Genomic DNA, 27,756 nt, shown 5'->3' with positions numbered 1-27,756 from the left:
TGTAAATCATACAAAACTGTCAGATTCCACACTTTTGTTGTGACGCAACTGTTGTGTTGTGACGCTACAACTCTTCAAAATGTAAATATTAATCATCTTAATGAAGTTTTTAACTAATCTAGGCTACATTTTTTCAAACCTACGATTTTTTTTTTAATTCTGTAAACTAATCTTCATCATTTAAACAAAAGAAAGAATTTTATAGAATATTTATACTATTTTATGAGTAACCGTCACGCACGCGTGCACGCGCACACTCACAGTGAAAGTGTCCAACGCGCAAGCGTGAGAGACGGGCAGACCATGGCGGATTCAGGAAGCGAGGATATAGCGGTGATTGGAAACACAGATCTGACTCCTTCGGAGTCGGAAAACAACTTAAAGAACACGGTAAAGCCCGCTGCCGAACCTTTTAATACGATGTGGCCCATAATTTGTGCTGTTTTGTAGATGTCGCGCGCGCGAGCGCGTGATATGTGGGGGACAGCGGTGTTTTGCTTTGGCTCATGAATGGCCAGATATCAATATTGCTAAAATACCAGCAGGTTCTGCGAACACATAACATGAGCTACATGCGTGCTGTTGTACTTTTTTATTACAGTGTTCATGAATTATGTAACGAATGATTATATAAAGCCACACAAGTAGAAAGTTGCTTTACTTTATGAAGAGCCTTTGCCACGTAACGTTAGTTTGTAAACACCCAGTATCTCATACAGTCATCTGATGTGTCAGTCCGCATCCTTGTTTCATGTTTAAATCATGTTAGATAGCGAATTGTTGGCTCTTGTTTACTGCTTCATACTTGAATTTCTTTATGGGTTGATTCTTGAAATATGGGGCAAAATATGTCAATATGTTTACCTATTTTTTTAAATAGAAATTCGATCAATTTCTAAGTGTTTGATTAATTTTTAAGTCTAAATTAATCAAACACTTAGAAATGAATCAAATAAACGCTGCGATGTTCTTCATACAAACGTACAATTTAATTTGGTTTTCTTTTTATGAAAATTATGATATTATCCCTTACTAAACTTACAGCTTGTCATGATACTCTGAAACCATCCTGTATAATCCAAAAATTCGTTAATTCAGTCTATATTAATAATAATAATTATTTTTTGTGACTTTTTTTTGTAGTCTGATGTTGTGTACCCATACTGAGCCATACTATAAGTATGGGAAAAAAATAATGTTGTGAGAAAATGAAAACAGGAAATATAACCCAAACGTGAATACTTCTGATTTTTTTAAAAAAAGGGATGAGTGCTTCGATATGTCCAAACTTCCTGTTTCAGCAGGAAATATGTCAAAATATCAGATAAATATGCTCATAGAAATACCTGTGCCTTTCTTAAGTGTCCTCAACCATTTTTTTTAATGTATTTATTTATTTATTTATTTATTTTTGCATTGAAAATATCATAAGGATACTGTAATGGTATAACCTGCATATTATTGTGATTTTCTCTGGACCAAATGTTTCAGATGGTTGAAAAAGGGACAAGTCTTCTGAAGAGGATGGAGATCAGTGTGGCTGAAGCAGAGAAGAGGACCGGCAAGAATGCCGTCAACATGCAAGAGACTTATACGGTGTATCTTATAGAGACAAGGTTAGACACTTAACTTTCTCAGTGCTAAGTCATCATTAAATCTATTTTCTAAATTCATGTTTTAGATCTTATCGTGAACAATTCATTCGTGTATGTGTTTTATTTATTTATTTTTTTTGCCCTTGTGATTTTTAATCTCAGTCATTACTTGATCTTCCAGTGACATGATTTACTTCTCTCAGGTGACTTATGCCGTTCTTCTCCAATCATTCTGTCCATATAAGCACCGGCCATTTCTTATAATCGATTGCAAGCATGCATTAAGATCCATCCTGCCTTCATCCAATCATCATCTGATGAATTATAACATGCATTTGGAGTTTTGATTGACGTATACCATTTATTCTGTGGTTGAGTCTTGAGTCTAGTAGCAATGTAAACCCTAACATGTCAGCATTGCATGTGTTCCTTTTTTGACATGATAATGAAGGTCATGGGTTTGGATGCAGTTAGATTAGAGATATGCAAACAATGTACCTGTAATAACAGCTGGAATTATGGAGCTAATGAAACTAATTGTTTTACGTTATATCGAGTAGTAATATCGTTTGGTTATAATATGCATTTTCTTTCTGAATATGAATAACTATCTGTAGATAAGGTAGGTTTACACATTGATTTTCTGACTGAACTATGCTCACGCTGTACTAGCGTGACGAAATGCAAAACATCAAAGAGTCAAGGTAGACCAGCTCAGAAACTGTGGAAGCTGGACTGGTAGAGACAATCGGATTTCCTCTCTTTGCTTAAATGTTTACACTAGACTTCTTTTTCCTGTGCCTGGGTCTGTCACTTTAACATGTTCTTTCGACATCAAATAAAACAAAACAGAACTATCCCACCGGACAGGAAGTGATATGCAGCAGAAGTGTAACTTTCACCTCTCACCCTGCCAAGGTTTGCGTTGGAAAGTGGGACATGTCATTCTGGAGAGGGTGATGAGTCAGCGCTTCAGGCAGATGTGCTTTGTCTGTGTTTCCAGCAGGGCCAAACACGCATGCTGGCCAGAGTGCAGTAACATATTATCACATGATTCGAAAACAATACTTAGTGGTCAAACTCATAAAATCACTGTCTGCAACCAAGACATGTTCAAACATGTTTTTTAGTACCGTCTCAACTGGAAAAGCACCCAGAACTAGATTTTTACATTTTCTAAATTAAATGAGAATGGAGCTTGTTCATGCAAAACGTTGCTGCCATGTTGCTTGGGTGTTGTGGGTGGGATTTGCTATGCTGTTTCTTGAGCACCAAATCAGCATATTAGAATGATTTCTGAAGGATCATGTGACACTGAAGAATGGATTAATGGCTGCTGAAAATTCAGCTTTGCCATCACAGGAATAAATTGCATTTTAAAATATATTAAAACAAAAAACATTTATTTTAAATTGTAATAATATTTCACAATATTACAGTTTTTAATGTTTATTTTTGCTAAAATAAATGCATGCTCTTATTTTTAAATCCCTTGGGATGTTTCTAGCACCATGCTCTACAGTTTTTAGCATGTTGTATGTGTTTGCTTGGGTGTTGTGGGTCGTTGCAAAGATATTATGATCTCTGTGGCTTAAGTCCCTCCTTCTGGGTTTATTCCCCTATTTTATTGTCCCGCAAGGAAAATCACACGTTTGATGGCTTGGAAATGTAAAATCATATTTCTGCTCAACAGGCTGCATGATTTGAGGTATCGTTCATATCTGTAGCACAAACTGTATGTAACTAGTTACATGCACGGGGTTAAAAGGGTTTAAAAAATATATAAATGGTAGTAATCGTGATGCTTGCATTAACATAAAATTCTTGCCTATATTGATTCTTTATACACAGAGATAACTAAACAGTGCTGTATTGTTGCCCGTTCCCATAAAAGGAAGCACATGTTTTTGCAAGGACCATGTGGAAGGCATACTGCACACGCACACAGTGGGCTTTAGAGAGCAGTTTGGTGCCGCTGATCTCGGGGAAAGTTGTACAGAAAGCCTGTCAGCCAATCCGCCCCTTCCTTGTGCTTTGATTTCATCATGGATTATTAGTGAGGAACACATTATGTGCTCCCATTTCTTCCCCAGAGCCCTTGGATGTTAAGCTCTTATTTCAAAGTCTACAAGTTTTTCTTCAGTGTTTCCCCCCTCATGTATATTTCCTTCTCTGTATTCCATTTGTATTATTCAGGACTCCAACAGTCATAAAAAAAAAAATCAGGGATTTTTTTTTTTTTTACAAGGTAAATAATATGTAAAATAAGTGTTTATTTAAGTTGAGCATTTATGTTCTCTACAGTTCATTGGGTCAAGATGATTTTTGAAAGAAGTCTCTTATCCTCACCAATACTGCATTTATTTGATTAAAAGTAGAGTAAAAACGGTAATATTGTGAAGTATTATTACAATTTAAAATAGCTAATATGCTTTTATAATGTTTATTTTTTTTCTTGATGGCAAAGCTGAGTTTTCAGCAGCCATTACTCCAGTCTTTACTGTCATATGATTCTTCAGAAATCATTCTAATATGCTGATTTGATGCTCAAGAAACATTTCTTACTGTTGTCATTGTTGTAAACAGTTGTGCTGCTTAATATTTTTGTGGAAACTGATACTTTTTTTCAGAATACATTAATAGAAACCATTTATTTGAAATACAAATATTTTGTGACATAATATGTCTTTACTGTCACTTTATCAATTCAATGCATCCTTGGTGAATAGAAGTATTAATTAAAAAGAGAATCTTACTGGGGGGGAAAATAACTATATTATTATATATATATCATGACGTTATATTGGCCAACTTTTTGATCTGTCGACCACTAAAAAGGAACGACTGGAAAAGCCATTGAAATTCATTGGTCAAAAAGTAGTGCCTGATTATTGCACAATACGAACTGAGTAGTGACCCTGCAGAGATGTTTAATTAATGCAGGAGAGTTCATATGCATGCTCCTACACTGCAGTGTGATTTAGTGGAGTTTGGCTCCTAAATTAGCCACACTCATGGCTTCATGCACTGGGAATTCAGCAAGATTACACAGCGCCGTTAAACCTTTGGCATGTGTTTGAAAAGGCCCTTAAAATGACTGCTTTCATAAACTAGAACTTGAAACCTCATAGATCTCTACTCTGTTTATTTCAGATTAATTTTATTTAGAAATTAGCCTAAACTGTTACGTTACTGTTACCACATTTTATGACGGAAGTGTTTTTAATATTTTTTGAAGATTTTATATATATATATATATAATATATATATATATATAGTTTATATTATATATATAGTTTATACCAAACCTACTTCTGACAGTCTGTTAATTTATTGTTTTTAGGCCTGTGGATGCTGCATCAGAAGGAACCAATCCTGTCCCAGATTCTCTCTGGAGGCGTTACAGCGAGTTTGAGCTCCTACGAAACTACTTGTTAGTGACCTATCCATTTGTGGTGGTTCCGCCTTTGCCTGAAAAACGGGTATGTAAACAAGATGCTTTGGTTACTGCTGCTTGTAAATACAGTTTGCCTTCATACACTGTAACTTCATGCTTTGTACAACAGGCTGAATTTGTTTGGCACAAGCTGTCAGCAGACAACATGGACCCTGACTTTGTGGAAAGGCGTAGGGTTGGACTAGAGAACTTCCTGCTTCGAGTGGCCTCGCACCCAGTCTTGTCCAGTGACAAGATCTTCTATTCATTTCTCACTGAGGTAGAGAGCTCTCACTAAAGCTGTCAGGACAATAATGTTCTTCTGATGTAAAGATTTGTAATTAATATGTAATGTCTAATTAAATGTTAAATGTAATTAATTTGCAATTAAATGTATTTGTAGATTTTTAATTAATTTGTTTCTATTTCTACCAATCAATTCACAGCTTAGTTAGAGAGAGAGATGAATTAATAACATGGTAGCCACATATGCAGTACCAATGAAAAAAAATTTCTGAAAAAGACATAAAAAAAAAAACAAAAAACTTTAACTGGCATGTCATGCTAATAGTGACCTTTGTCAGTGTCAGAAATTGCATCCTTTCTCTGCCCCACAGGAAAATGGTTGGAAGGAAACCGTGTTTGAGACAGGATTTCAGGCGAAGGTATATCAGCACTTTCCAGTTCATTGGGTTCTTTCTCTCTTTAAACCTCTAGCCACGACTTTACGTTATTATATAAATGTTGTTTATATATATCGCTTCTCACCATAGGTCAATATTCATATGCTGATATGAAGCTGACTAAATATGTGTTGATTTCAAATAAAAATTGTGTGAAGTGACTGAATTGCTACTGCGGTGAGGAATCTGTTATCAGTATGCTGTAGTTTATGTAAACAGACACAGGAAGTCTGTTGGACCGGTCTGGATCAAACACGAAAGAGCAGCAGTATTTTATGTTAGTGTATGTTATTGCCATATTGCAGTGTTTATCTGATCTCAGTCGTTTAAAAAGATTGTTGTAAGGAGTGGCCGTAATCCTGCTTTACACCATCTGAACAAACAAAACCCAAACATGAATCTGTCTGTCAACATTTGGCCTGTGTCCTCTTTACAGGCCGATTCGAGATTAAAGGCTTTGAATGCCACATTCAGAGTGAAGAACCCAGACAAGTAAGTCATTTTTGCAAACCGTGTTACGCAGTGTCATGAAATGCATAAAGATATGACCGTGCTGTTTGTTAACCCTGAAACTAACCTTGACCTGTGTGTGTTTCACAGGAGATTTGCAGAAATGAAACACTATGGTGATGAGCTGCAGTCTGTTATTTCGCAGCTGCTGAGAGTTCGGGCGGTGGGTGAAAACAAAGTCAGCACAGCCGAATATGCAGCTCAATCTATTAGAAAAAGTCCTTTCAGTCCAACAAAAGTATATATTTGGTGTTATTAAGGATGATATTTGTGAGAAAATGAATTCTGATGATTTTATTAACAATTCTTTGAGCACTTTTTAGGAAGCACCTTTGTTTACTAAAGAAAAACATTACATTTTAGGCAACCTCTTTAATTTAAAGTATAAATCTAAATTTAATATTTGGTTGCATTAAAATTATAAAGTGAATAATTTCACTTATTTCAATAAGTTCAACAATTTTTTTCTCTTTTTTTTCATTTCTTTTTTCTTTTTAGAGAGCAGCCGATCGCCTGTATGGAGTCTACAAAGTGCATGGAAATTATGGAAGAGTTTTTAGGTAATATTGTCATTAAAGGAAACAGTTCACTCTGATATGAATTATTTGCTTGTCATGTTGAAACCCATATTACTTAAATTTTTTTCCTATGGAACACATAAAAGGCCTTTTCACACTGCGCTTAACCCCGGGTTATCAATGTTCTAAACACCGCTTTTAACCCTGGGTGAAGGAGCATTTCACACTTGTAATTTAGATGCGGGGTTATGAAACCCTGCTCTGTAGCACCGCTTTTGTGGTGTTAACTTTGCATTGCAGTGCCAAACTTGTACAGTGTGAAATGATGCGGTGTTAGAATGTTACAAAGATGCTTAGCAACCGACAACCAGTAATGTGACATACATTCACACACTTTGGACAGTCATGGAAACAAAGCATGATGTAAACAGTTGTTTCTGCGTATGATAGGAAAAATGTCAAACGGCGATGAAAAACACGACCATCATTGAAGAGACAATCTTACCTTCTTACCTTACCTTCTTACCTTTTATAGTTCGAAATGTTCACTCAGAAAAAACTCGATATTACATTCAGCAATGTGTAATATGAGGATGCGCAATGACAGAGCCTTGATGTAAACGGGTCATGTGCTGCGTTTGTCCAGTCAGTGACAGTGACACTGACACTGCAAATATGCAGATAAGGACTTTAACCCGGGGTTTAGGATTATGCATTGAGAAAGGGTAGCGTATGAATACCCAGCATTAACTGTCAAGCCTGGGTATAGTATGAGCAGTGTGAGACGTGAATAAAGATAACCCAGGATTCTGTTTACTAGGGGTTAAGAATGACCCAGGGTTAACTATTTCAAGTGTAAAAAGGCCTAAAGAGATGTTCTGCAGAATGTCCAGGCTCTTGTTTTCCATATAATGACCATGTTTACATGCATTTCATTATCCGATTAAGGTCCCAAAAAAAGACTGTTTAGGTTCCTGTCAGCTAATGAAACAGTAGCACATGAAACCTATGTACTCTACCGTTAAAACGTTTGGGGTTAGGAAGATTTTTTACTTTTAGAGAAAAAATAAATTTAAGCAAGCATTAACTTGATCAAAGGTGAAAGTAAAAGCTTTTACATTTTTACAAAAACATTCTATTTCCAAAAAGTTCTGTATTTTTATATTCATCAAAGAATCCTGAAAAAAATGTATTGCTGTTTCCACAAAAAATATTAAGTAGCAAAACTGTTTTCAACATTGATAACGATAAGAAAAGTTTCTTGTGCACCAAATCAGCATATTAGAATGATTTCTGAAAGATCATGTGACACTGAAGACTGGAGTAATGATGCTGAAAATTCAGCTTTGCATCACAGGAATAAATTACATTTTAAAATATATTAAAATAGATATTGTGGAACTTTCTTTCCAACAGTTCTTTGTAATCAGAGTATTACTGTTTTTACTGTATTTTTGTCAAGTAAATGTAGCCTTGGTGAGAATAAGAGACTTCATTCAAAAACCTTACAAAAATTTTGGACGGTAGTACATTTATAAACTTAATTCCTCTTTATTTGACCCAATTCTGTGTAATGAATTAACCAGTTGGTCCAGGTTTTATCTCACAATGTTACAATCACAATAATGTACCCTCATTTTAAAAAAAGAACCAGGCATGTTTTATAATGTGCTCTGTGAACTGTTTTTGTGAGAAGTATTTTTGGGATAAATCTTTTGGGTTGTGATTGTGTAGCTGCGGTCAGCTGCAGTGGTTCAATGTGAGTCTTTGTTTGTTTTGGACAGCGAGTGGAGTGCCATTGAGAAAGAGATGGGAGATGGGCTGCAGAGCGCCGGCCATCACATGGACGCGTAAGTTCACAGCACATGCAACGCAGACGAAGGCTGCTTTATGAGCCATTCTCATGTACCTTTATAGGATTAGTGCAAGATTTTATTGCAGCTGGTTTTGGTTGTATTTCTCCTACCTGGGACGATCCCGTTACCCTCCAAGAGCTCATTGAGGGACCTGAAATATAAAAGTGCTGTATGATACACCCCAGGACTTTCCTGTGATTCTACATGTGTGTGCTTCTGGTACTGAGCTGTAAAACACATTTGCCAGATTGATCTGAATCCTCTCATATTTCCATTCACGACCCCCCTCATAACAAGTAGCCAGTAAGATGAGCCCTTGGGAGGCTCGGGTTTTGATTTTGCTGGCAGAAGGCGCTGTGAATCTCCGGGAGCCATGGCCAAAACATTTAGCGGTGTGTGTGTGTGTAATATATATATATATATATATATATAATTTTTTTTTTTTTCTTCAACTTTATGAATATGATGATGTTATAAAAGGGACTCTTTTGCAGTAGTGTCCTTAGTGAGTCTTTAACCAGTCCTTTCATTTCTATACTGGTTTTGTAATGCTGGTTTCTCTGATGGATTCCAGATTGCTGTACTTGACAGAAAGGTCAAAGGTCAGAGCCAATGCGCTGCTTGTCTGTCTCAGCACTGAAAGAAACAACCTGTCCATCATCAGCACACATTTGGGCAGCTGTCAGACTGTTTTATGGATCATGTTGTTCACCTATTCCCAAAAATTCCTCAAAATACCCCAAACTGGCTCTGCTGCGGATTTGGCATTAGTTCCACAGGCTCTACGTATGATTTACTGAGGATAATACATGTAGTTTCACCAGAATGCCAGTGCGTGACATTAGGTTGTGGGCGGTATGACCAAAATATTATATCATGGTCATATAATTATTTTTCTTGGAAACTCAACAAAAAGTGGTATAATACACATGGTAATGCCTATTTTGTGAATTTCAGTGAATTTAAATGAATTGGAATTTAATGGAAACAAATGAAATAAAAAAAAATTATTTATAACCAAAGATCTAGCATTAGTGCAAAAACAAACATTGAGTTAAGTTTTCAGGATTGTTTGATGAATAGAGAGTACAAAAGAACAGCCTTTACTTGAAAAAGAATGTCATTATAATGTAACATTATAAATATCTTCACTTTTGATAAATGTAATGCATCCTTGCTGAATAAAAGTATATTTCTTTTTTAAAAGTGATTTCTTTGAACAAAAAAAATCATATGCATTCTTTTGAATGGTAGTGTACACACACCTGTGACATTATCAGGTGAAGTTCACAGACATGTTATGTCAACTACCCTCTTATCAGCTACTTTTGTATATTACAGGTACGCTGCTTCTGTAGATGATATTCTAGAGGAAGAGGAGCATTACGCTGACCAGCTGAAGGAGTACCTTTTCTACGCAGATGCATTAAGGTACTGTATTAGTACCTAAAATTTCCTTAGTTACCTAGAGAGTTCACTCAGAATGAGAATTGTAATAATTTATTGCCAGCTTCTTTCAAGAGGACCTATTATGCCCTTTTTCAAAATCTTGATTTTGTTTTTGGAGTCTACTAGAATAGGTTTGAATTTTCAAAAATATATATACATATATCTTTCACATTTTACATCACCTCATGAGAGGGATTCGCCTCTCTTCCTAGTCTGTCAGTAACACTATTTAGTTCCTGTCTCTTTGAAGCCCCTCTGCTCTGATTTGGTCGGCTGGAACAGTGTGTAGTGGTCAGAAGCTTCGAGCGAGTTTTGGAAATGTCATGGTCCTTACCATAACTGCGAGTTTCAACACACAATTAACGCAATGCAACCAAGCCTTGCCCCTTTTTATTGGGTATGCCTTTGGCGGAAATTATTTAAATGAGGGATATTGTGACGTGGAGTTCAGAAACAGTGCTTATTAATATAGAGAATAACTCTCATTGGAGTGGACTTTGTGCTTTGTAATTTTGCAGACCTTTTTCATGCTCAGACAGCAACATTACACACTAAAGAAAGCTGAAAAAACCCAAAATAGGACCCCTTTAAATGTAAACTCAAGTAAACTAAACACAAGCTGTTATAACAGCGAGGTGAGGTTGATTAGAAATGTACATTTTGCTCACACTGCACCCTTCCCTGAACTCTTGGGAGTCGATAGCCTCCACTGGCTGATAAAGTTACACACATGCAACTTTTTGTACACTGTTTTCTCAAACCCCCATCAGTGCCCGGTTTTTCTGAAAGCGATCATGCTGCAGGTCACCTAGGCTTTCAGTTCAACAATTTCCTTAAGAAACAAGGAGATTATCTGCTTTTTTGGTTGATTTTGTTGATTTTTGTGGTTAATGTGTGTTTTCACAGGGCAGTGTGTAGGAAGCATGAACTGACACAGTATGAACTGGAGATGGCCGCCCAGGATCTGACCTCAAAGAAACAGCAGCGGGAGGAACTCGCCACTGGGGTCAGTGTCCATTCAATCACATGACAGCTCTCTGAGACAGAACTCCACATTACCCTTCTTATGTTTGGAATGGGGGACTTTCCAGCATTTCTTAATGTTTTTATTCCAACTCAGGTCCATGTCATATCAAAAGAGGAAAAAATAAAGAGACAATTATAAAATGTGTATAACATATAAAACATTTTAGTTTGATTTTTCCACTTTGAAATGTATAGGATAAAAAACTAAAAATTTTAATCTAAAATAGTTGTATATAATGCAGTATTTACTTTTGGCCTGCAGCCCTCAATAAAGTTATATTTTTGTCTCTTTATAGTAAAAAGTTTGGCTTTAGAAGGGTTTGAGTTTGCACACTACTGAGTGTTTTTAACAGTTTTACGCAATTAAAATTGTGTGCCTTGCCATTTGGGTGAATAGAGCCCGCTGAGAATTACCTCATTGGCACATTTAACATGTAAACATTTGAGCTGCACAAAAAGCCAACGATATACATAACACATTCTGACCCGATTGGCTGATATGGCTAATTGCTAGGCCCCCTTGGCCAAAAAAAATGGGAGGAAAACGTCCATACTTCAGCTTTCTGCAAATAAACATTGGAGGAAGAGTGTGGCTTACTCCAGCCAATGGGTGTCATTGACTTTTCTTTTGCTGTGTAGACGGTACGGACCTTCTCTCTGAAGGGGATGACCAGTAAACTGTTTGGACAAGAGACCCCAGAGCAGAGAGAGGCCAAGCTGAAAATGCTGGAGACACAGATTGAAGAAGGAGAGGAACTGGTCAAAGAAAGAAATGAAGAATGCGAGTAAGCAGTGCACTATTACCACACGAATTAATTAAACCCTGTGATCATGGCCCAGCTGTCTTCAGATCATATCAGAATTATTGAATTATTGAGATCAGTCTTGAGAGACTTGATTTTATGCTTTTGATGACAAAAAGCAGTAAATGTTATCAGAAAATATTACTTAAATTGGGGGTTTATGAACTGCATCAGCTTCTCATTCTCTGTGGAAGCACAAAAATTATGAAATACACAGACATGCTCCAAATGCACATACTTTGCTCATATTGTTGCGGCCTCTGTGAAGTGAGGTGAACCCACAACCAGGTTAACTATACAACTGAGTCAGTCTTAAAAATATGTTGATTTGAGGATGTAGCAGCTCATGTCAAGCTTCATTCCATTTCACGGCAAGAATGTTTCAAAATAGCTTTGTCTTTTTTTGTAGCGAGTTTGTGAAAAGTGCATGGGTGGACATTGAAAGGTTCAAAGAGCAGAAAGACCATGATCTCAGAGAGGCTCTCATCAGCTATGCCATCATGCAGATCAGCATGTGCAAGAAAGTGAGTATGGTCCAAGCCAACAAAATAATAAATGATTTTTTTATAGACCTGTTTTGTTTTCGCAAACAGCGATGATGTTTTTTTGTGGGTGGAGCCTACCTGGTGGCAGAAAATGACAGTTCTGCAATAGCAGTCTATGGAAGCCAAGGAATAAAAGAATAAAAAAGCTAATTTCGAGTTTATATCTCACAATTATGACTTTTTTTTTTCTCTCTCACAAATCTGAGTTTATATCTCATATTTCTTAGAAGGAAAAACAGAATTGTGAGAGATACTCATTATTCTGTCTTTTTTTCCCTCAGAATTGCACGTTTATATCCAGCAAATCTGACTTTTTACCAATCAGAATTGTGGTATAAACTCAAAATAGCGAGTTATAAAGTCCGAACTGTAAGATATAAACATGTAAATGCAAGAAAAAAAAAGTCAGAATTGTGAGGAAAAAAAATGTTATAGGCTATTTAAAATTATCTATGTAAAATTTTATAGGTTTAAAAATTATTTCAAGCCGTAACTGCTGTGTATGTATGTTCCCTATGAAATGCATGTGTGAAACTGGACCACAAAACCAGTCTTAAAGGTGCCCAAGAACATGTTTTCAAAAGATGTAATATAAATCTAAGGTGTCCCCTGAATGTGTCTGTGAAGTTTCAGCTCAAAATACCCCATAGTTTTTTTATTATTATTATTTTTAACTGCCTATATAGGGGCATCATTATAAATGGGCCGATTCAGGGTACGCGGACCCTTTAAATCTCGTGCTCCACGCCCCAAGAGCTCGTGCTTGTCTTAACCAGCATAAACAAATTTCACACAGCTAATATAACCCTCAAGATGGATCTTTACAAAGTGTTCATCATTCAGCATGTCTAATCGCGTAAGTACAGTATTTATTTGGATGTTTACATTTGATTCTGAATGAGTTTGATAGTATGCTAACGGCTAATGCTACACTGTTGGAGAGATTTATAAAGAATGAAGTTGTGTTTATGCATTATACAGACTGCAAGTGTTTAAAAATGAAAATAGTGACGGCTCTTGTCTCCGTGAATACAGTAAGAAACGATGGAAACTTTAACCGCATTTAACAGTACATTAGCAACATGCTAACGAAACATTTAGAGAGACAATTTACAAATATCACTAAAAATATCATGTTATCATGAATCATGTCAGTTATTATTGCTCCATCTGCCATTTTTCGCTGTTGTCCTTGCTTGCTTACCTAGTCTGATGATTCAGCTGTGCACATCCAGACATCCTGCCCTTGTCTAATGCCTTTCATATGCATTGCTAAGGACTTTATTTGGACAACTTTAAAGGCAATTTTCTCAATATTTTGATTTTTTTTTTTTTTTTTTTGCACCGTCAGATTCCAGATATTGAAATAGTTATATGTTGGCCAAATATTGTCATATCCTAACAAAACATACAGATCAGACATACATCAATTATTTATTCAGCTTTCAGATGATGTATAAATCTTAATAATAAAAAAAAGACTCTTCTGACTGGTTTTGTGGTCCAGTGTCACATATGTGAATATTATGTAGACTTACTGTTTACATCAAATTCATGCTTTAATAGACTAATCATTGCAGGTTTCATCAGTCCAGTCTGTAACTTGCAACATAAACATCTCCGTTTAGCTTCAAAGGGCATCTTCAACGACGATATTCTAGGAAATTGTAGACTATATTTATTTGTCTACCGATTCTGACATCCAAAGGCACAACAAAACATTTTTCTCTTATTCTGGATTTTGCCCATTTTCCTCCATTTGTTACCGCGGTTTTTCTGCTACCGCTATGCGAGCGCAGCTACAAGTGACGTAACTGTGACGTCTGCTCCTAATTGGTCTATTGCAAAACAAGCAAAACCCCTGTCTCTATACTAAATAGACTATTTATAAGGGAGAAGTTGCATTAAAACACAAGCATGCTTTGTTTTAAGGGAATTCAAGTGTGGAACAACGCTAAAGAGTGCTTCAGTAAGATGTGAGGGCTCCAGCCATGACAAGCAGAACACCAGGAGGCCTTGGAGATGTCAATCCAGAGAAGCACACACTCCTAGAGACTGACCATGGGGACTAAAGTCTTCCTCTCAATCCTAAACTTTTGTCAGCCTCTTGCACCAGAGGCTTTGGTGTAAAAAGGTATTGAATAATATTGACATACACTAGTTTCAGTTTCAGTCCAAGTAATGAATGAATGGGGTGCTGTTTTATTTATTTCCATGTTCACCAGCCAGATTTTAGATCTGGTTACTTTTGTGACTGCACTATTTCGACCTACACAAGAGTTTGTGAAGGTTACATACAATTAATGACTTAACACTTCAGACAGAAACAGAAGAACAACTTAATTAAGATTGATTCATCTTGAACTATGGAATGATTTCTTTATAATTTTGTCTATTTTTTCTTTTTTCTTTTTTAGACTATATGCTTTTTGATGCCAATATGTTTGCTAAAATGATTCCTTTTTATACTTTCCATTATCTTTTTACTACTTTAGTTCACCATAAAACACAAAAGCACAGATTAAATTGTCATAGCAAAATATAAGGGTTGGTTTTGGGAGGAAAAAATTCTTAGTGAATCCAGCAGTTCCATTTTTATCATACCCCACACCCCTCCCCATAATGGTGGTCTCCCACATCTGGAACGTGTCCAGTTTCTGTGGAACATGCAAAATGATCTTTATCACCTGGCGCGGAGGACACCAAGAGTCAGATTTCCTATGAAAAGAAAAGTAACTGGTCTTATTCACATGCAAACTAAATTTACCCTGACGCCCATACAGCAAACAAAGTCACATAAATTCATAATATGCTGGTCTGTCACTTTTTGCACATTCAGACATAAAAAATAAGATGTTTATAACCACTGACCCCCTCCCTTTATATGGTTCAGTTCATCTGAGAAATATTAATATGCTGTTTATGCCTTTTTCAAAACTTAACTCTGCATATTTTCTTTGTCCACTATGAATGCCATATTTGTCATCTGTTATGATGAGTGGGTGGGTCAATGTTTTGATATGAATCTGGCTGAAGGAATACGAAGGTCACAGGAAAAGCAGGATATAATAATTTCCCCATTTTAGAGCTGCATGTGTAATTCTCTTTGACCCCTGGTCATTCAGTTCAGTTTTTGGTTTATAGTGGAGCAGAGATAACCATTTTTGTATATACTGTTAAAATCATTGATGTATAACACTAATGGTAATAACAATAAAAAATGCCATTATCATTTGGCTTGTGTTTTCATATGTTATGAGTGTCATATAGTTTTACTGTCTTGTCATTTGTCCAATTTAAATTTAAAATGTAATGCATCTTTATGATAGTCTTAGAGATCATTTTTGTGTAGTTCATTTTTTTTTAATCATATTTCAGTTTATATAAAATGAGTATGAGTGGTAATGAACTTACTCTTTATGATGATGCATATGTATATCAGGATATTATTTAACCAAATATATTTAATCTAAACATACAAAATTAAATCGAGTTTAAATCTGTCAACCGACAAACGTCAGTTGTCTCTACACTAATTTGAGATGGGAGAAAGTATTGTAACAAGTATTTTTTTAAAAAGACATCACCTTTAACTTAAGATGTCAGTAGAGTGTACTGCTGAAAATGGTACATTTTTTTAAATTGACAAAATTGTAGTAAACATGCTGCCTTTCAGCCATTTTCTCAGGAGGAATCTCTTTCTCCATTTGTTTCTGAGCTGTAATGCTTCCCTCTAGTGGTGTGTTATGTGAACAACTTGATATCACAAGACCTATCTGAAGACAAGTGACATGGTGAATGTTTGGTTTTGTTTGAGTTTGCAAGACATGACGGTTTGGCATCTGTTTCACACAAGCTTAACAAGTGGACACTCTCTGTCTTTAAAGGGTTAGTTCACTCAAAAATGAAAATATTGTCATTTATTACTCACCCTCATGTCGTTTTACACCTGTTAGACCTTCGTTCATCTTCGGGAACATAAATTAAGATATTGTTGATGAAATCCGATGGCTCGGTGAGGCCTCTATTGAGAGCAAAGCCATTCAAACTCTCAAGATCTATAAAGGTACTAAAAACCTATTTGAAACGGTTCATGTGAGTTCAGTGGTTCTATCGTAATATTATAAAGTGACGAGAATACTTTTTGTGTGCCAAAAAAAAACAAAATAATGACTTTTCAACAATATCTATATGGGCCGATTTCAAAACACTGCTTCTGAGCTTTATGAATCTTTTATTTCGAATCAGTGATTCGGATCTCCTATCAAACGGCTAAACTGCTGAAATCATGTGACTTTGGCGCTCCGATTCACTGATTCGATTCGTAAAGCTCCAAAGCAGTGTTTTGAAATCAGCCTATATTGTTGAAAAGTCTTTATTTCGTTGTTTTGGCACACAAAAAGTATTCTTGTCGCTTCATAATATTAAAGTAGAACCACTGAACTCTCATGAACTGTTTTAAATATGTTTTTAGTACCTTTATGGACCTTGAGAGTTTCAGTGGCTTAAATGGAGGCCTCACTGAGTCATCAGATTTCATCAAAAATATCTTAATTTGTGTTCTGCAGTTATTTTTTTTTTCTTTATCCAGTTGTCTTTAATTTACAAATCGAGTCAAAAACCCCAGACTAACATTTTTAGCTTTAAGTGGCATTATTTACTCTATTCAAGTTTACTTTAGGCCGCTGTTTGTTTTTGTTTTTTAATAACAGAAACTGGGAGTGTCGATATATTAAGTTAAACAGATTTATTTTTGAATTCTCTAAGATTCCATATTATGCATGTTTCCCCCAGTATTGTTAAAGTTAGTCTTTGAGTACAGTATAGAAATATAACTAAGTTTTAGACAGGGTGAGATAAATTTGATCTGGTTATTTGATTATAAATAAATATATTTATATATTAATATAAACCTTACTTAAAAGCTGAAAGTATTACATTGCTATAAATACATTTCAAACAGCAAGCAAACGCGACCTGCCACTGAGTCTCGGGTCCGCTGCGATCCCACAATGCACCGCTGCGCAGCTGCAGATGGAATGTAGCTCGCTAGCATGCTAGCCGCAGCATCGCAGTAAAGTTTGACAAACACATCATGAGCGGCTCGAACCCGCCGCCAGCGCTTCACTGAAAACACATGCGGTACGTATACTCTTCATCCGCGAGGGTCTGCTTGACAGTCATCCGTGAAAATGTTTGCAGTGCGGTCTCTGTGCGCGTGATGAAATGGCAGCATAGAGATAGATATCAGGCCGATTTTAAACTCTACATTAATGTATTAAAATACATTAAAGCCATTATTAAAATGCAGATGTTTTATTAACCTCACGTCAAATTAAATGAGCGGCTGTATCTGTGATTGACAACAGGCAGCCGTGTTGTGCTTGAGTGTCACACTGTAAACACAGTCATGTACTTTCAGTTTATTTTGTGATTCATACACGAGTACAAGTTTGCATGCACAAAGCTTAAACTCGATTTTTGTGCCATTTAAATCATACGTTTATCCAGTTCATTTGTGTATTCTATTTAATCTAGGTTGATGATTGACATGTCAGATGCATTTGGGCTATTCTGCTTTTTCCTTCTTCACCTAAACATCTAATGTAGTTTTCGTTTTGCTACAGTCAAGTTTGGCTTGCTCACTGGGTGCATTAAGAGACGATTAACTTTAAAGAAGCTTTGAAACAATATGTATTGTGAAGAATGCTACACAAATAAGATTGATTTGAAAGTCTCTCTCCTCTGGTTACATCTGTTAGGTACTAAGGATGCAGAACAGCTCATGTGTGTAAAATAAGAGAATAAAGGTCATCTTGTTCTGTGTTTCACACTGTTCATACATTTCCTGATTTAGTAATTAATCCTGATCAGATATGTTTGTAGATATGGATATTATTACAATTAATATTTATGAGGTCGATGACATTGATTAGAAAATTACAGTAGGGTTCAACACGGTTCTAACCTTTTTTTTTTTTTTTCAAAATTAAGTGAAGCATTGCTTTACTTGGAATTCAGTATAAAAAGCCTTAGTGGGTTTCTGAAGTTTGAAACAGAAAAATAGATATGCTATTGTTTATTGATCAATTATAGGATGTTAAGTTGGATGATTAGTTTTATGTCACATTTATTTATTTATATAGTGCTTCATACAATACGGATTGTTTCAAGACAGCTTCACGGAAATAAACAGGAAAATAGCAGTGTTAATGTTGCAGAGTTAATCAGTAATAAAATAATTTCAGCTATAAGGCAGCTCTGCAGAAAAAAAAGTGTCATTGTTCAGCTTACTTTAGCTCAAGCTTTTGTGTTTTCCTCCAATAGTGTCAGTACAGTTAGATCAATAATATTTTCTGTATATTAATTGTCTTTTAAGTCCCATTAAACCAGTAAGCAATTATGTATTACAAACCAATTTGAGTCAACTCATCCAAAATGAAAAACATGAATCTGACATAAAAAGTCAATAGTGCTTCCTTATTTAATTATTTCATGCTCCAGTGGCAATTGTGACAATGACTGTTCAAGACATGTCAAGTCAGATTGGGTCATTTCTTCTCTGCCTAGCAGGTGATGAAAATGTTTTTTGTTTGTTTTTTTGCTTGATTGTGCATACAGGCTAGACCAACATTGGGGTCCAAAAGTCTGAGATCACATTGAAAATATCCTTTTTTTTTTTTTGTTCATTTATACCTGCAAATAAAGTTTTAGGATTTTGAAAAGGTCATTTTCCATTTTCTCAAATCTTGCTGGAGAACATGAATCATCAGGTTCTTAAAGTGCGTGTCAAAAGGTTTGTTTTCTTACAACCCAAGCTTGTTGTTTCTCTCAGTCAGGTAGACAGAGGGGAGGTGCTGTGAACACAACCGTGTTGACTGCTGATAGGAATCCCTATGTTGGTCCTGTCTCTTCCTGTAGCTTCAGCTCAACTGCTCAGCGTTCAGCGATGAACATTGATGACAAGCTGGAGGGGATGCTTATGAAATGTGGCCCTGTGGGGCTTCACCACTCATCCAGAGGTTTGGGACCCTCAAGGGTGGATGGAAGAGGAAGAAGAGGCAGTTTGGATATGACACTTGGGGAACGGAGCTTGGCTAATCATCCCCTTTTGGCAGAGGATGATGATGACGATGATGATGATGAGGACCTGGCAGGTGGAAGCCTGACCTCACATGATCTGATATCCCAGGATGACCTGATGGTACATGAGGAGACAGTGAAAAATGACGGACAGGATGAACCAGCTTTCTCACAGCGAATCTCCCATAAATTACATTATACCCTCAATATGCCAGTAAGTGTACATCCATTTGAGCTGATTAAGAGCTAATTACTGCTCTATCTATCTATCTATCTATCTATCTATCTATCTATCTATCTATCTATCTATCTATCTATCTATCTATCTATCTATCTATCTATCTATCTATCTATCTATCTATCTATCTATCTATCTATCTGAATTCAGTAAATTAATTTAATGATTTTTGTTGCTGCTGCTTCTGTTAGATCAATATAAAGCAGGAGATGAAAGTACCAGACTCACTGATTCTGAATAAAAAGGAGAAGAAACCAGGGAGAGACCCATCCGACTGTCACAAAAAGAAGAAGAGAAAGCAGCGCTCGCCTGCAAAGGTTTAATATAATGCATCTGCGATGCAACTTGAGCATCTAAGAAACAGTATACTATTAGTACTTTAAGCGAGGGAAAACTTTACAAAACAGTGGTGCAAAGGCTAATGTTAATTTTCTTAATGTTCTTTTATGGTATTGGTTAGCCATACAGTGTTATGGACATACAACATCATGATGCTCCAAAGGAGCACAGGCATGAAAGATAAAGAATTGTATTTGAACTGAATTCCATCTTGATAGATTCTCACTATTAATGAAGATGGCTCCCTTGGACACCAGAATCCAAAATCTCATGTCTGTGAACACTGCAATGCTGCTTTTCGCACAAACTACCATTTACAAAGACATGTCTTCATTCACACAGGTAAGTGTGTGGTGTAATGTGCTGGTCCTGTGGGAATAATTGACAAATAAAAAAACAAAACGGTGAACAAAAATATACTTTTTTTGCAGGTGAAAAGCCTTTCCAGTGCAATCAATGTGACATGCGCTTTATTCAGAAGTACCTTCTTCAGAGACATGAGAAGATCCACACAGGTAAGCAGATGGGGATTAAAAATAGTAGCAGAAAAGAAGTGTCATTTATATTTCTCTTCAGGGTATTTTAAGACTTGTAAGGTGGAATTTTCAGAGTCAATGATGTATTTATAAATGTGGTCCATGTTTTGTGGTACATCTTTATATACTGACCGGTAAAGAAAGACCAACTTGACTTGTCTAAATTGTTCTTTATATTGTTCATAATAGCCTGTCATGTCTCCCCTTTAGGAGAAAAACCATTTCGCTGTGATGAGTGTGGAATGAAATTTATTCAGAAATACCACATGGAGAGACATAAGAGGACACACAGTGGGGAGAAGCCTTACCAGTGTGACTACTGCCATCAGGTAAGGGCAGTCCAAAGCTTAAGTTGATGATACACGTGGCAACTTTTTGAGCAATGTTGCTGGGCAATGTTGCCATCAACGGGCAACCTGATGAGACACAGGGCAACTAATTAGAGCAACGGACAGTTGGCTTGTTAGGCACTTTATTTCAACTTATCAAATATTTTCTTAATTTCTATTAAATATAAATGCCTTTCTGATCTGAAATTTTGATTAGAAAAGGGAGAAGACTGAGTTTGGCAAAAGGCGGATTCAAACCCATGTCGATCGCGTCAAAAGCTAAATTCACGTGCTATACAGCCTACACCACTACAAATGTTAAAAAGATCGCATCTTTTTAGTATTTACCTGAAAACATTCAATGGCTAAATTACAGCCAACGCACATTAAATTGGACACCTGTTGGTATTTTGAGCATTAAATGAGGTAAATTCCCTGTTTTGGGTTGACACATGACAACTTACCAGCGTAAAAAGATATAAGTTCATTCTCCTTTTCTTCGCTCCACTGCCATTGAGAGGCCTCCATCTTGTTTGAAATTTTTTTTAATCTCAAAGCTGGTCACGTGATCGGCTGCTAGCATTCTGATTGGAGGATTTCAAAAAATTGCCCATATCTAAAGTATCCAGATATAAATTTGTTGCTCATTCTCAATGGGAAAGTGCCCAAGCAACATTGCTCAAAAAGTTGCCCCATGTATCATGACCTTTAGATTCAATACTGGGCAATTAAAATTTTAGCATTCATTAAACAGACTGAAACATAGTGATATATATTTTTCCTAACAGTTTTTCTCCAGAACTGACAGAGTACTGAAGCACAGACGAATGTGCCATGAGAATAAGGACAGGAAGGTGCAGAAAGCAGCTGCCAAAGACGGCCCTCTTCGCACCACAGAGAGCTTGGGCTTCTCTTTTCCTGCCAAGGAATTTACTCTTCCCAAGAAGAAACGTCAGAAGACTTCTGATAAAAATCGGGTCTCGCTCACCAGTTCCACTATTGACAAAGTGGTTGAAACTGGTAACGAAGAGAAGACGGAAGACCGACTCGCCAAAAGCGAGTGTCTTCCTCTTTACACTGTAGCCACCAAAGTGAAGGACGAGTATGTAGTTACAGATTATTCTGTTGAGCTCCCTGATTCCCCGCCTGGTAACAGGCATCTTGCAGGGGAAGAGTCAAATGATGAGATAATTAGTCCTCCGAAACTAGTGCTGAAGAAAATCGCCAGCAGGAGAGGTTTGAAACAGCAGGCTCTAGAACCATCCCAGAGTCTCTCTCCCTTGTCCTCATTCGAAGAGAGCAAAGTTACGAGATACACATTTGAGATTGTGGATAACAAAGGCCTTTTAGATGTCGAGGCAAATCCTGACATGGAGTCGGTTGACGCCCTACAAGGAGGACAAGCAAAACCAACCGGGAGCAGCACAAACTATGACGATGCCATGCAGTTTCTTAAGAAGAAACGATACCTCCAGGCGGCCACGGCTAACACTAGTCGAGACTACGCGCTCAACGTGAGCAGCATTGTTTCGCAGCCCTCTGTCACTCAGGCAGCTGTAGCGAGCGTCATTGATGAGACCGTTCCCGCCACAATCCTCTCTGAGACTCAGACGCTGAACGTGGAGATCAAGTCCAGTAACGAGAAGAATGTTCTTCCAGACGAGGTCCTGCAGACACTTCTCGATCACTACTCCAATAAGGCCAATGGGCAAGCAGAGATTTCCTTCAGTGTGGCGGACACCGAGGTCACATCCAGCATCTCTATCAACTCTTCCGATGAGAACAGCCCCAATGAGGCTTTGGGAACCAGCTCACAAGCGCCTCCGGCCGAGAAGGCCAGCCTTCTGCAGGAGTACTCCAAGTTTCTCCAGCAAGCACTGGAAAGGACCAGTCAGAACGACACCTACCTGAACAACCAGAGTCTTACGTTTGTAAATGACAGTGCCAGTCTCGCTGGCCAGCCTTTGTTTTCCACAGAGAAGCAGTTCACCTCCCCATCCCGGTTCAGACCAAGCATGAACTCTCCATTGAGATCCACCTTGGAGAAACCTAACTTTAGTCTTTTAGTAGATTCCCAACACTCCTTCTCCTTTTCAGGTGATGAGACAAATCCTTCCTCAGATTCACCGACGGAGGACTTCCTCGACCAAGTAACCTCTCCCAAAAAGACAGATGCGCAAAGCATCAGTCAGACATTTCAGATTGCTACATTTGACCAGAACTTTCGATCTCAATTCCCAAGCTCACGATCTGGAATTTCCTCACAGTTTAGCCTTGCCAGTGGACAAGTTAGCTTGAGAGGTCATGGAGGAACAGATTTTCCAGAGTTCTCTCTTGTTAATGAAACAAGAACTCAACTAACTTCATCTCCGGATGCTACAAGCAGCCAAACCTTTGGCTAAAAAAGAGCTTTTAATGATTTGAAGCATTTTAAAGGCACTTTATAGTTCTGTCAGTGAAGGCAATGTGATCTCTGTGCAAATACTTATGATTTTCCATCTTTAAGCTATCACGCATGTGTGTGAATTAAAGGAGTAGAGTGATATACACACGTTAGATTTCATTATCAGCATTCTAAAGGAGAGTATGAAATACTTTTTATGTGTCATTGCATTATTTGTGTATTACAGTTGTGTCCAAAAGTATTGGTTGTGACAAATTTTGTGTTTCGCAAAGTTTGCTGCTTCAGTATATGTAGATTATTTTTTCATGTTTCTATGGTATACTGGAAAGGCTTTTATTTGTAAAAACTTTCAATATATACAAAGAGTCAATATTTCCAGTGATGACTCTGCTTCATAACCTCTACATTGCGCTCTGGCCAAATCCTGACTGATGGCGATCCATTCTTGCCTTATTAGTGCTCAGAGTTGATCACAATGTGGGCTTCTGCTTGTCCACTCGCCTTGTGAGGACTGACCACAGGTTTTCTATGGTATTAAGATCTGAGGATTTGCCTGGCCACGGATCCAAAATTTTAATCTAATGATCTCCAAGCCACTTCATTATTGCTCTTGCCTTGTGACATGGTGCTCCATCATGTAAGAAAATGCACTGATCATCACCAAATTGCTCCTTGGCCTTTGGGAGAAGTTGGTCTTGCTGGAAGTTTTGATACCTTTGTTTATTCCTGGGAGTGTTTTTGGCCATAATTTTGAGAGAGCCCACTCTCATGAAAAGCTTCCCCAAACATGGATGGTCTCAGGATGCTTCACTGTTGGCACGACACCAGACTCTGGACAATCGATTTTCCTGATGTCTCAAACAGTCAGAAGGGAGCATCATTGGAGAAAACAACTTTGCAAAAGTCTTCTGTTGTCCAGTCCTTGTAGTGCCTGCAGAATTTCATTGTTTCTTTGGTTTTCTTGGAGAAAAGTGGCTTCTTTGCTGCCCTTCTTGACACCTGGCCATTGTCCAAAAGTCTTGGCCTCACTGTGTGTGCAGATGCACTCGCCCACCTGTTGCCAATACTGAGCAAGCTCTGCACTGATGGTGACACGATTCCATAGCTGACTCCTCAGGAGGAGACGGACACTCTGGGACGTCCTGAAGCCTTCTTCACTGCAGTTGAACCTCTTTGAAGGTCTTGATGATCCGGTAAGTGGTTCTTTCAGGTGCAATATTCTTTGCAGCAATTTCCTTGCATGTTAGGCCATTTTGATGCAAAGCGATGATGGTAAGACGACTTTCTTCAAAGGTACCCATTGCTAACACAAGGACACAATGATTGAAAGCACTTCTTCCCTCCTTTTTATAGCAATCGGTCTGCTCTTGTAATCAGAATGATTTTACCATCTAGTTTTGGTTCACAATTTCCCATGTGTTGATATGATTAGTGAAATGATGTTAGCTGGTAATTTTGTGCCAGGGCCAAAAAAAACTGTAAAAAAAAGTTTTTGTGATAAAGTTGAAAGCTTTGCGAAACACAAAATGTATGTCACTGCCAAAAATTTTGGCCATGACTGTACATATATAGTGCTCGATAATGCACTTTGGCTTGCCAGATTAGTGTTAGCCTGTGCATTTCCAAAATCAAGCATTAAAGCTACTACTGCAGTACTGTTGTAGTAGTCTAAATTGGCTTCCCCAAGAGAAAATTTTAGTTAGTGTTCAGCTCTACTGCTGAAACAACAGGCTCACCGGACTGACCTAATAATATAGGTCTATAGAAACTACCCTAACCTAGCATTACAATCAGTTTGTTTTGTATTTAATTAGTTTTGTAACATGTTGTCTGAAGAGGTACTGAAAGGACCTTACTTTGCCCTAGACTTGAGTAAGGCACTTACCTCTGGGTTGTTCCTCTTTGTGATTAATGTACTTTTGGTTTAAAAAATGACAAGTAACATTTTTCACTCCCCTGTTGATGTAAGCTAAATGTATTTAATCTTTTTGAGCATTTAAATATGTGTTGGAATGTTTTTTTTTTTTAAATATATATATTATTATTTTTGCTTTCACTTCTCCCTGAAAGATTCTCTCCAAGGCATGTCTGTTTCGTTTAGAGTAATCTGCAGGTATTATCATACTGAGTTTGTATGGACCTAGCCCATAATTCTATATAATGAGATTATATAATCATGAAATATTGTTTGCACATTTCTCCTAAGGTTATTGGATCAAAACAATAGAACTATTAGAGACTGTCTTGCCAATCAGATTTGAGCTGAACATGGGGAACAAGTTATCTGTAGAGGTTTTGTTTTAACATATACCGCATTTTGGGGATGCAGTTTTAGCAATTGTCCAGGGAAACGGCACTAACAGGTATGCACTTTTTCATCTGTTATCATTAGGCTGACTTAGTTCTTGACTCAATGGTTAGTGCATTTCATCACTTTGATTTCATTTGCTCACAGTCTGTTTTCTTGAGTTTCCAGATGCACTCATGATCAGATAAATACTACCCATTAAATAGCATGTTGAGCTCATGGGCCATTTTTGTTAATGTTTTAAAGCACTTTTCAATACCCACCTTCCCTCTACATAATGTACAAATCTGATATAATTGATATCAGTCTTGAGTGAAATCAAGAAAGATGATTTAAGAATGTATGGCCTGAGATAATATTTTTATGATTTTTCTTTGTCTCAAAACACCCATACATTAGCAAATCCTATGTCTTTACATCACTCGCTGTTACTTATTAGATTAATATAGAACAAAAAATAGTGTAATATTTGGTACAGTTGAACTAATATGTATATGTACACATAACATTTGTTTATTGCACATCTCTCTTTGTTAGCTTAGCTTTGTTTCTGTTTTCTCAGATTATGGAAATTTACCTGCTTGCCCCATAACTGTATCTTGATTAATCTTAGGTTTATGATTTTTAATAGTTGTATCATGCCAAGCTGTACACTCAGTTGATTTCTTTGTAAATCATAAAAAAAAAAAAAACAAAAAAAAACAATGATGTAAATTGTTGAATGGTTGTATGAACAATTTACACAGATTTGTTCTGCTCTGCTTTTTTTCATAGTCGGCATGTTCTGGGTGTCAAAGACATTTTACTGTGCTTTTGATTATAGTTTATGGTTTATTTTATGTGCCTAAACATTCCTTTTATTGTTTCTTTATTTTTACATGTTGTAAATAGGTTGTATATTTTAAGTTCTGCATTTTGCTGTTGGAGTGTAGTACATAGAGAGAGTGCAACAAGATTTAAGAATATTTGCTGCCATTTCGGTTTACTCATTCCCATAGTCCCTGATGGCTCTCAGCACAACTTTTGTGACAAAATCAAGTTTGTGTTCTTGTTTGTGAAATTAAAAATGTACTGTCCTCTCTATGAATTTCCTCTGAATGCAGTTTTAATCATTACAATCTGATTACAAGAGCTTGTATGGATCTTACACCCTCAGAGGATGACTTTTTAGGATATTATTTATCATTTCAATATCATGTGCTACCTGCATTATAAATATTTAATCAGTAATTACTGCTACAGATGCTCCAGAATTGAGAAAAATGAAATGATAATTTAAGGGAAGATCGTAATGCTTTATTTTCATGTAGTAAATTGTGTGATGTTTTTTTGTAAGCTCAGTTGCTGTAAGAAGAACGGTCATAATCCATATCCAGACTCAAGACTGTTGTCCTTCTTAATTGATTGGTTATTTTGAGCATCAAAATCTCATGGTGTATCTGATGGTGGATCATTGTTTTTTTTTTCAAAGTTGAATTAGAATGGAAAACTGAAATGTTTTATTTAGTAAGAGAGCTCTTCTAAATAGTTTTAGACATTTAATTTTATTGGGGAGTGCATGTCCTCTGACTGTCTTTGTACACTGGTTATATTTTTATATGTATCCATTTTATTGTAGCCGAATTATTTCCATAGAATATACTCTAATGCAATACTTTGCCTAAGACTTGGAGAAAAAGTTCTGATTGGATGTTTTTGATTGCGTGCCTCTTGTTGTGTAATATTAAATTTCCAAATACATCAAGTTGTTGAGTGCTATTTCCTTGCGTCTTGATCCACATCACAGGAATAGTTTGCCCCTAAGCGCTACTATGTGAATCTCACGAAACCAGTCAAGAAACACAAACAAAACAAACCAAGAAATATGTTTTTCTTACAGTTAATAGTCTATATGACTTGAAGATTTTTGGTATTGTGACAGTTTCAGCACATTTCCTCCTGTGAGGCTACAAAAATGGTTTTAATCGTTTATACAAGGCCAAAATTAAAGTGATCTTATAGTGATTTTAATATGACTTTATGTGACAAATGTCAGCTAGCTGGTTATAGAAATGATCACAGAAAATGTCAATATGGACACACTAGAACAGTGAGGTAA

The 27,756-nt window shown here is 36.8% G+C and overlaps 2 protein-coding genes across 5 annotated transcripts; both read left to right on the top strand.

Annotated features, from left to right (window-relative positions):
- The first annotated feature begins 268 nt into the window (after nucleotides 1-268).
- Nucleotides 269-15,644, top strand: snx4 (sorting nexin 4). Of its 3 annotated transcripts, none has more exons than XM_067410393.1 (14): nucleotides 269-390; nucleotides 1,492-1,616; nucleotides 4,939-5,077; nucleotides 5,162-5,311; nucleotides 5,649-5,696; nucleotides 6,151-6,206; nucleotides 6,315-6,387; nucleotides 6,723-6,784; nucleotides 8,527-8,592; nucleotides 9,940-10,029; nucleotides 10,954-11,053; nucleotides 11,713-11,858; nucleotides 12,286-12,400; nucleotides 14,354-15,644. In XM_067410393.1, exons 1-14 carry the CDS (start codon nucleotides 304-306, stop codon nucleotides 14,399-14,401), a joined length of 1,305 nt encoding a protein of 434 aa, XP_067266494.1. In that variant the 5' UTR covers nucleotides 269-303; the 3' UTR covers nucleotides 14,402-15,644. The 3 variants fall into 3 exon arrangements, with proteins under 3 accessions (XP_067266494.1, XP_067266493.1, XP_067266492.1); XM_067410392.1 differs by having other exon boundaries at nucleotides 6,315-6,402; XM_067410391.1 differs by having other exon boundaries at nucleotides 6,315-6,462.
- A 1,792-nt stretch (nucleotides 15,645-17,436) lies between these two features.
- znf148 (zinc finger protein 148) lies at nucleotides 17,437-27,359 on the top strand. Of its 2 annotated transcripts, none has more exons than XM_067409851.1 (7): nucleotides 17,437-17,563; nucleotides 19,257-19,718; nucleotides 19,934-20,059; nucleotides 20,300-20,423; nucleotides 20,513-20,596; nucleotides 20,828-20,946; nucleotides 21,735-27,359. In XM_067409851.1, exons 2-7 carry the CDS (start codon nucleotides 19,371-19,373, stop codon nucleotides 23,346-23,348), a joined length of 2,415 nt encoding a protein of 804 aa, XP_067265952.1. In that variant the 5' UTR covers nucleotides 17,437-17,563; nucleotides 19,257-19,370; the 3' UTR covers nucleotides 23,349-27,359. The 2 variants fall into 2 exon arrangements, with proteins under 2 accessions (XP_067265952.1, XP_067265953.1); XM_067409852.1 differs by having other exon boundaries at nucleotides 17,451-17,563; nucleotides 19,261-19,718.
- The last annotated feature ends 397 nt before the right edge of the window (nucleotides 27,360-27,756 follow it).

The sequence above is a fragment of the Chanodichthys erythropterus genome, chromosome 14, assembly GCF_024489055.1.
Source record: "Chanodichthys erythropterus isolate Z2021 chromosome 14, ASM2448905v1, whole genome shotgun sequence".
In the NCBI taxonomy this organism is placed as follows: Eukaryota; Metazoa; Chordata; class Actinopteri; order Cypriniformes; family Xenocyprididae; genus Chanodichthys; species Chanodichthys erythropterus.
The sequence above is the reverse complement of the archived record's forward strand: the minus strand, read 5'-3'. Positions and strand labels throughout refer to the sequence as shown.

Bases quoted from the DNA above. Each gene is read 5' to 3' on its own strand.
- snx4 (XM_067410391.1), top strand. From the start codon at position 304: ATGGCGGATTCAGGAAGCGAGGATATAGCGGTGATTGGAAACACAGAT. The intron at 391-1,491 runs GTAAAGCCCGCT...CAAATGTTTCAG, and splicing joins AAAACAACTTAAAGAACACG to ATGGTTGAAAAAGGGACAAG. The intron at 6,463-6,722 runs GTATATATTTGG...TTTTCTTTTTAG, and splicing joins GTCCTTTCAGTCCAACAAAA to AGAGCAGCCGATCGCCTGTA.
- znf148 (XM_067409851.1), top strand. From the start codon at position 19,371: ATGAACATTGATGACAAGCTGGAGGGGATGCTTATGAAATGTGGCCCT. The intron at 20,060-20,299 runs GTTTAATATAAT...CCATCTTGATAG, and splicing joins AGCAGCGCTCGCCTGCAAAG to ATTCTCACTATTAATGAAGA. The intron at 20,424-20,512 runs GTAAGTGTGTGG...CTTTTTTTGCAG, and splicing joins ACATGTCTTCATTCACACAG to GTGAAAAGCCTTTCCAGTGC.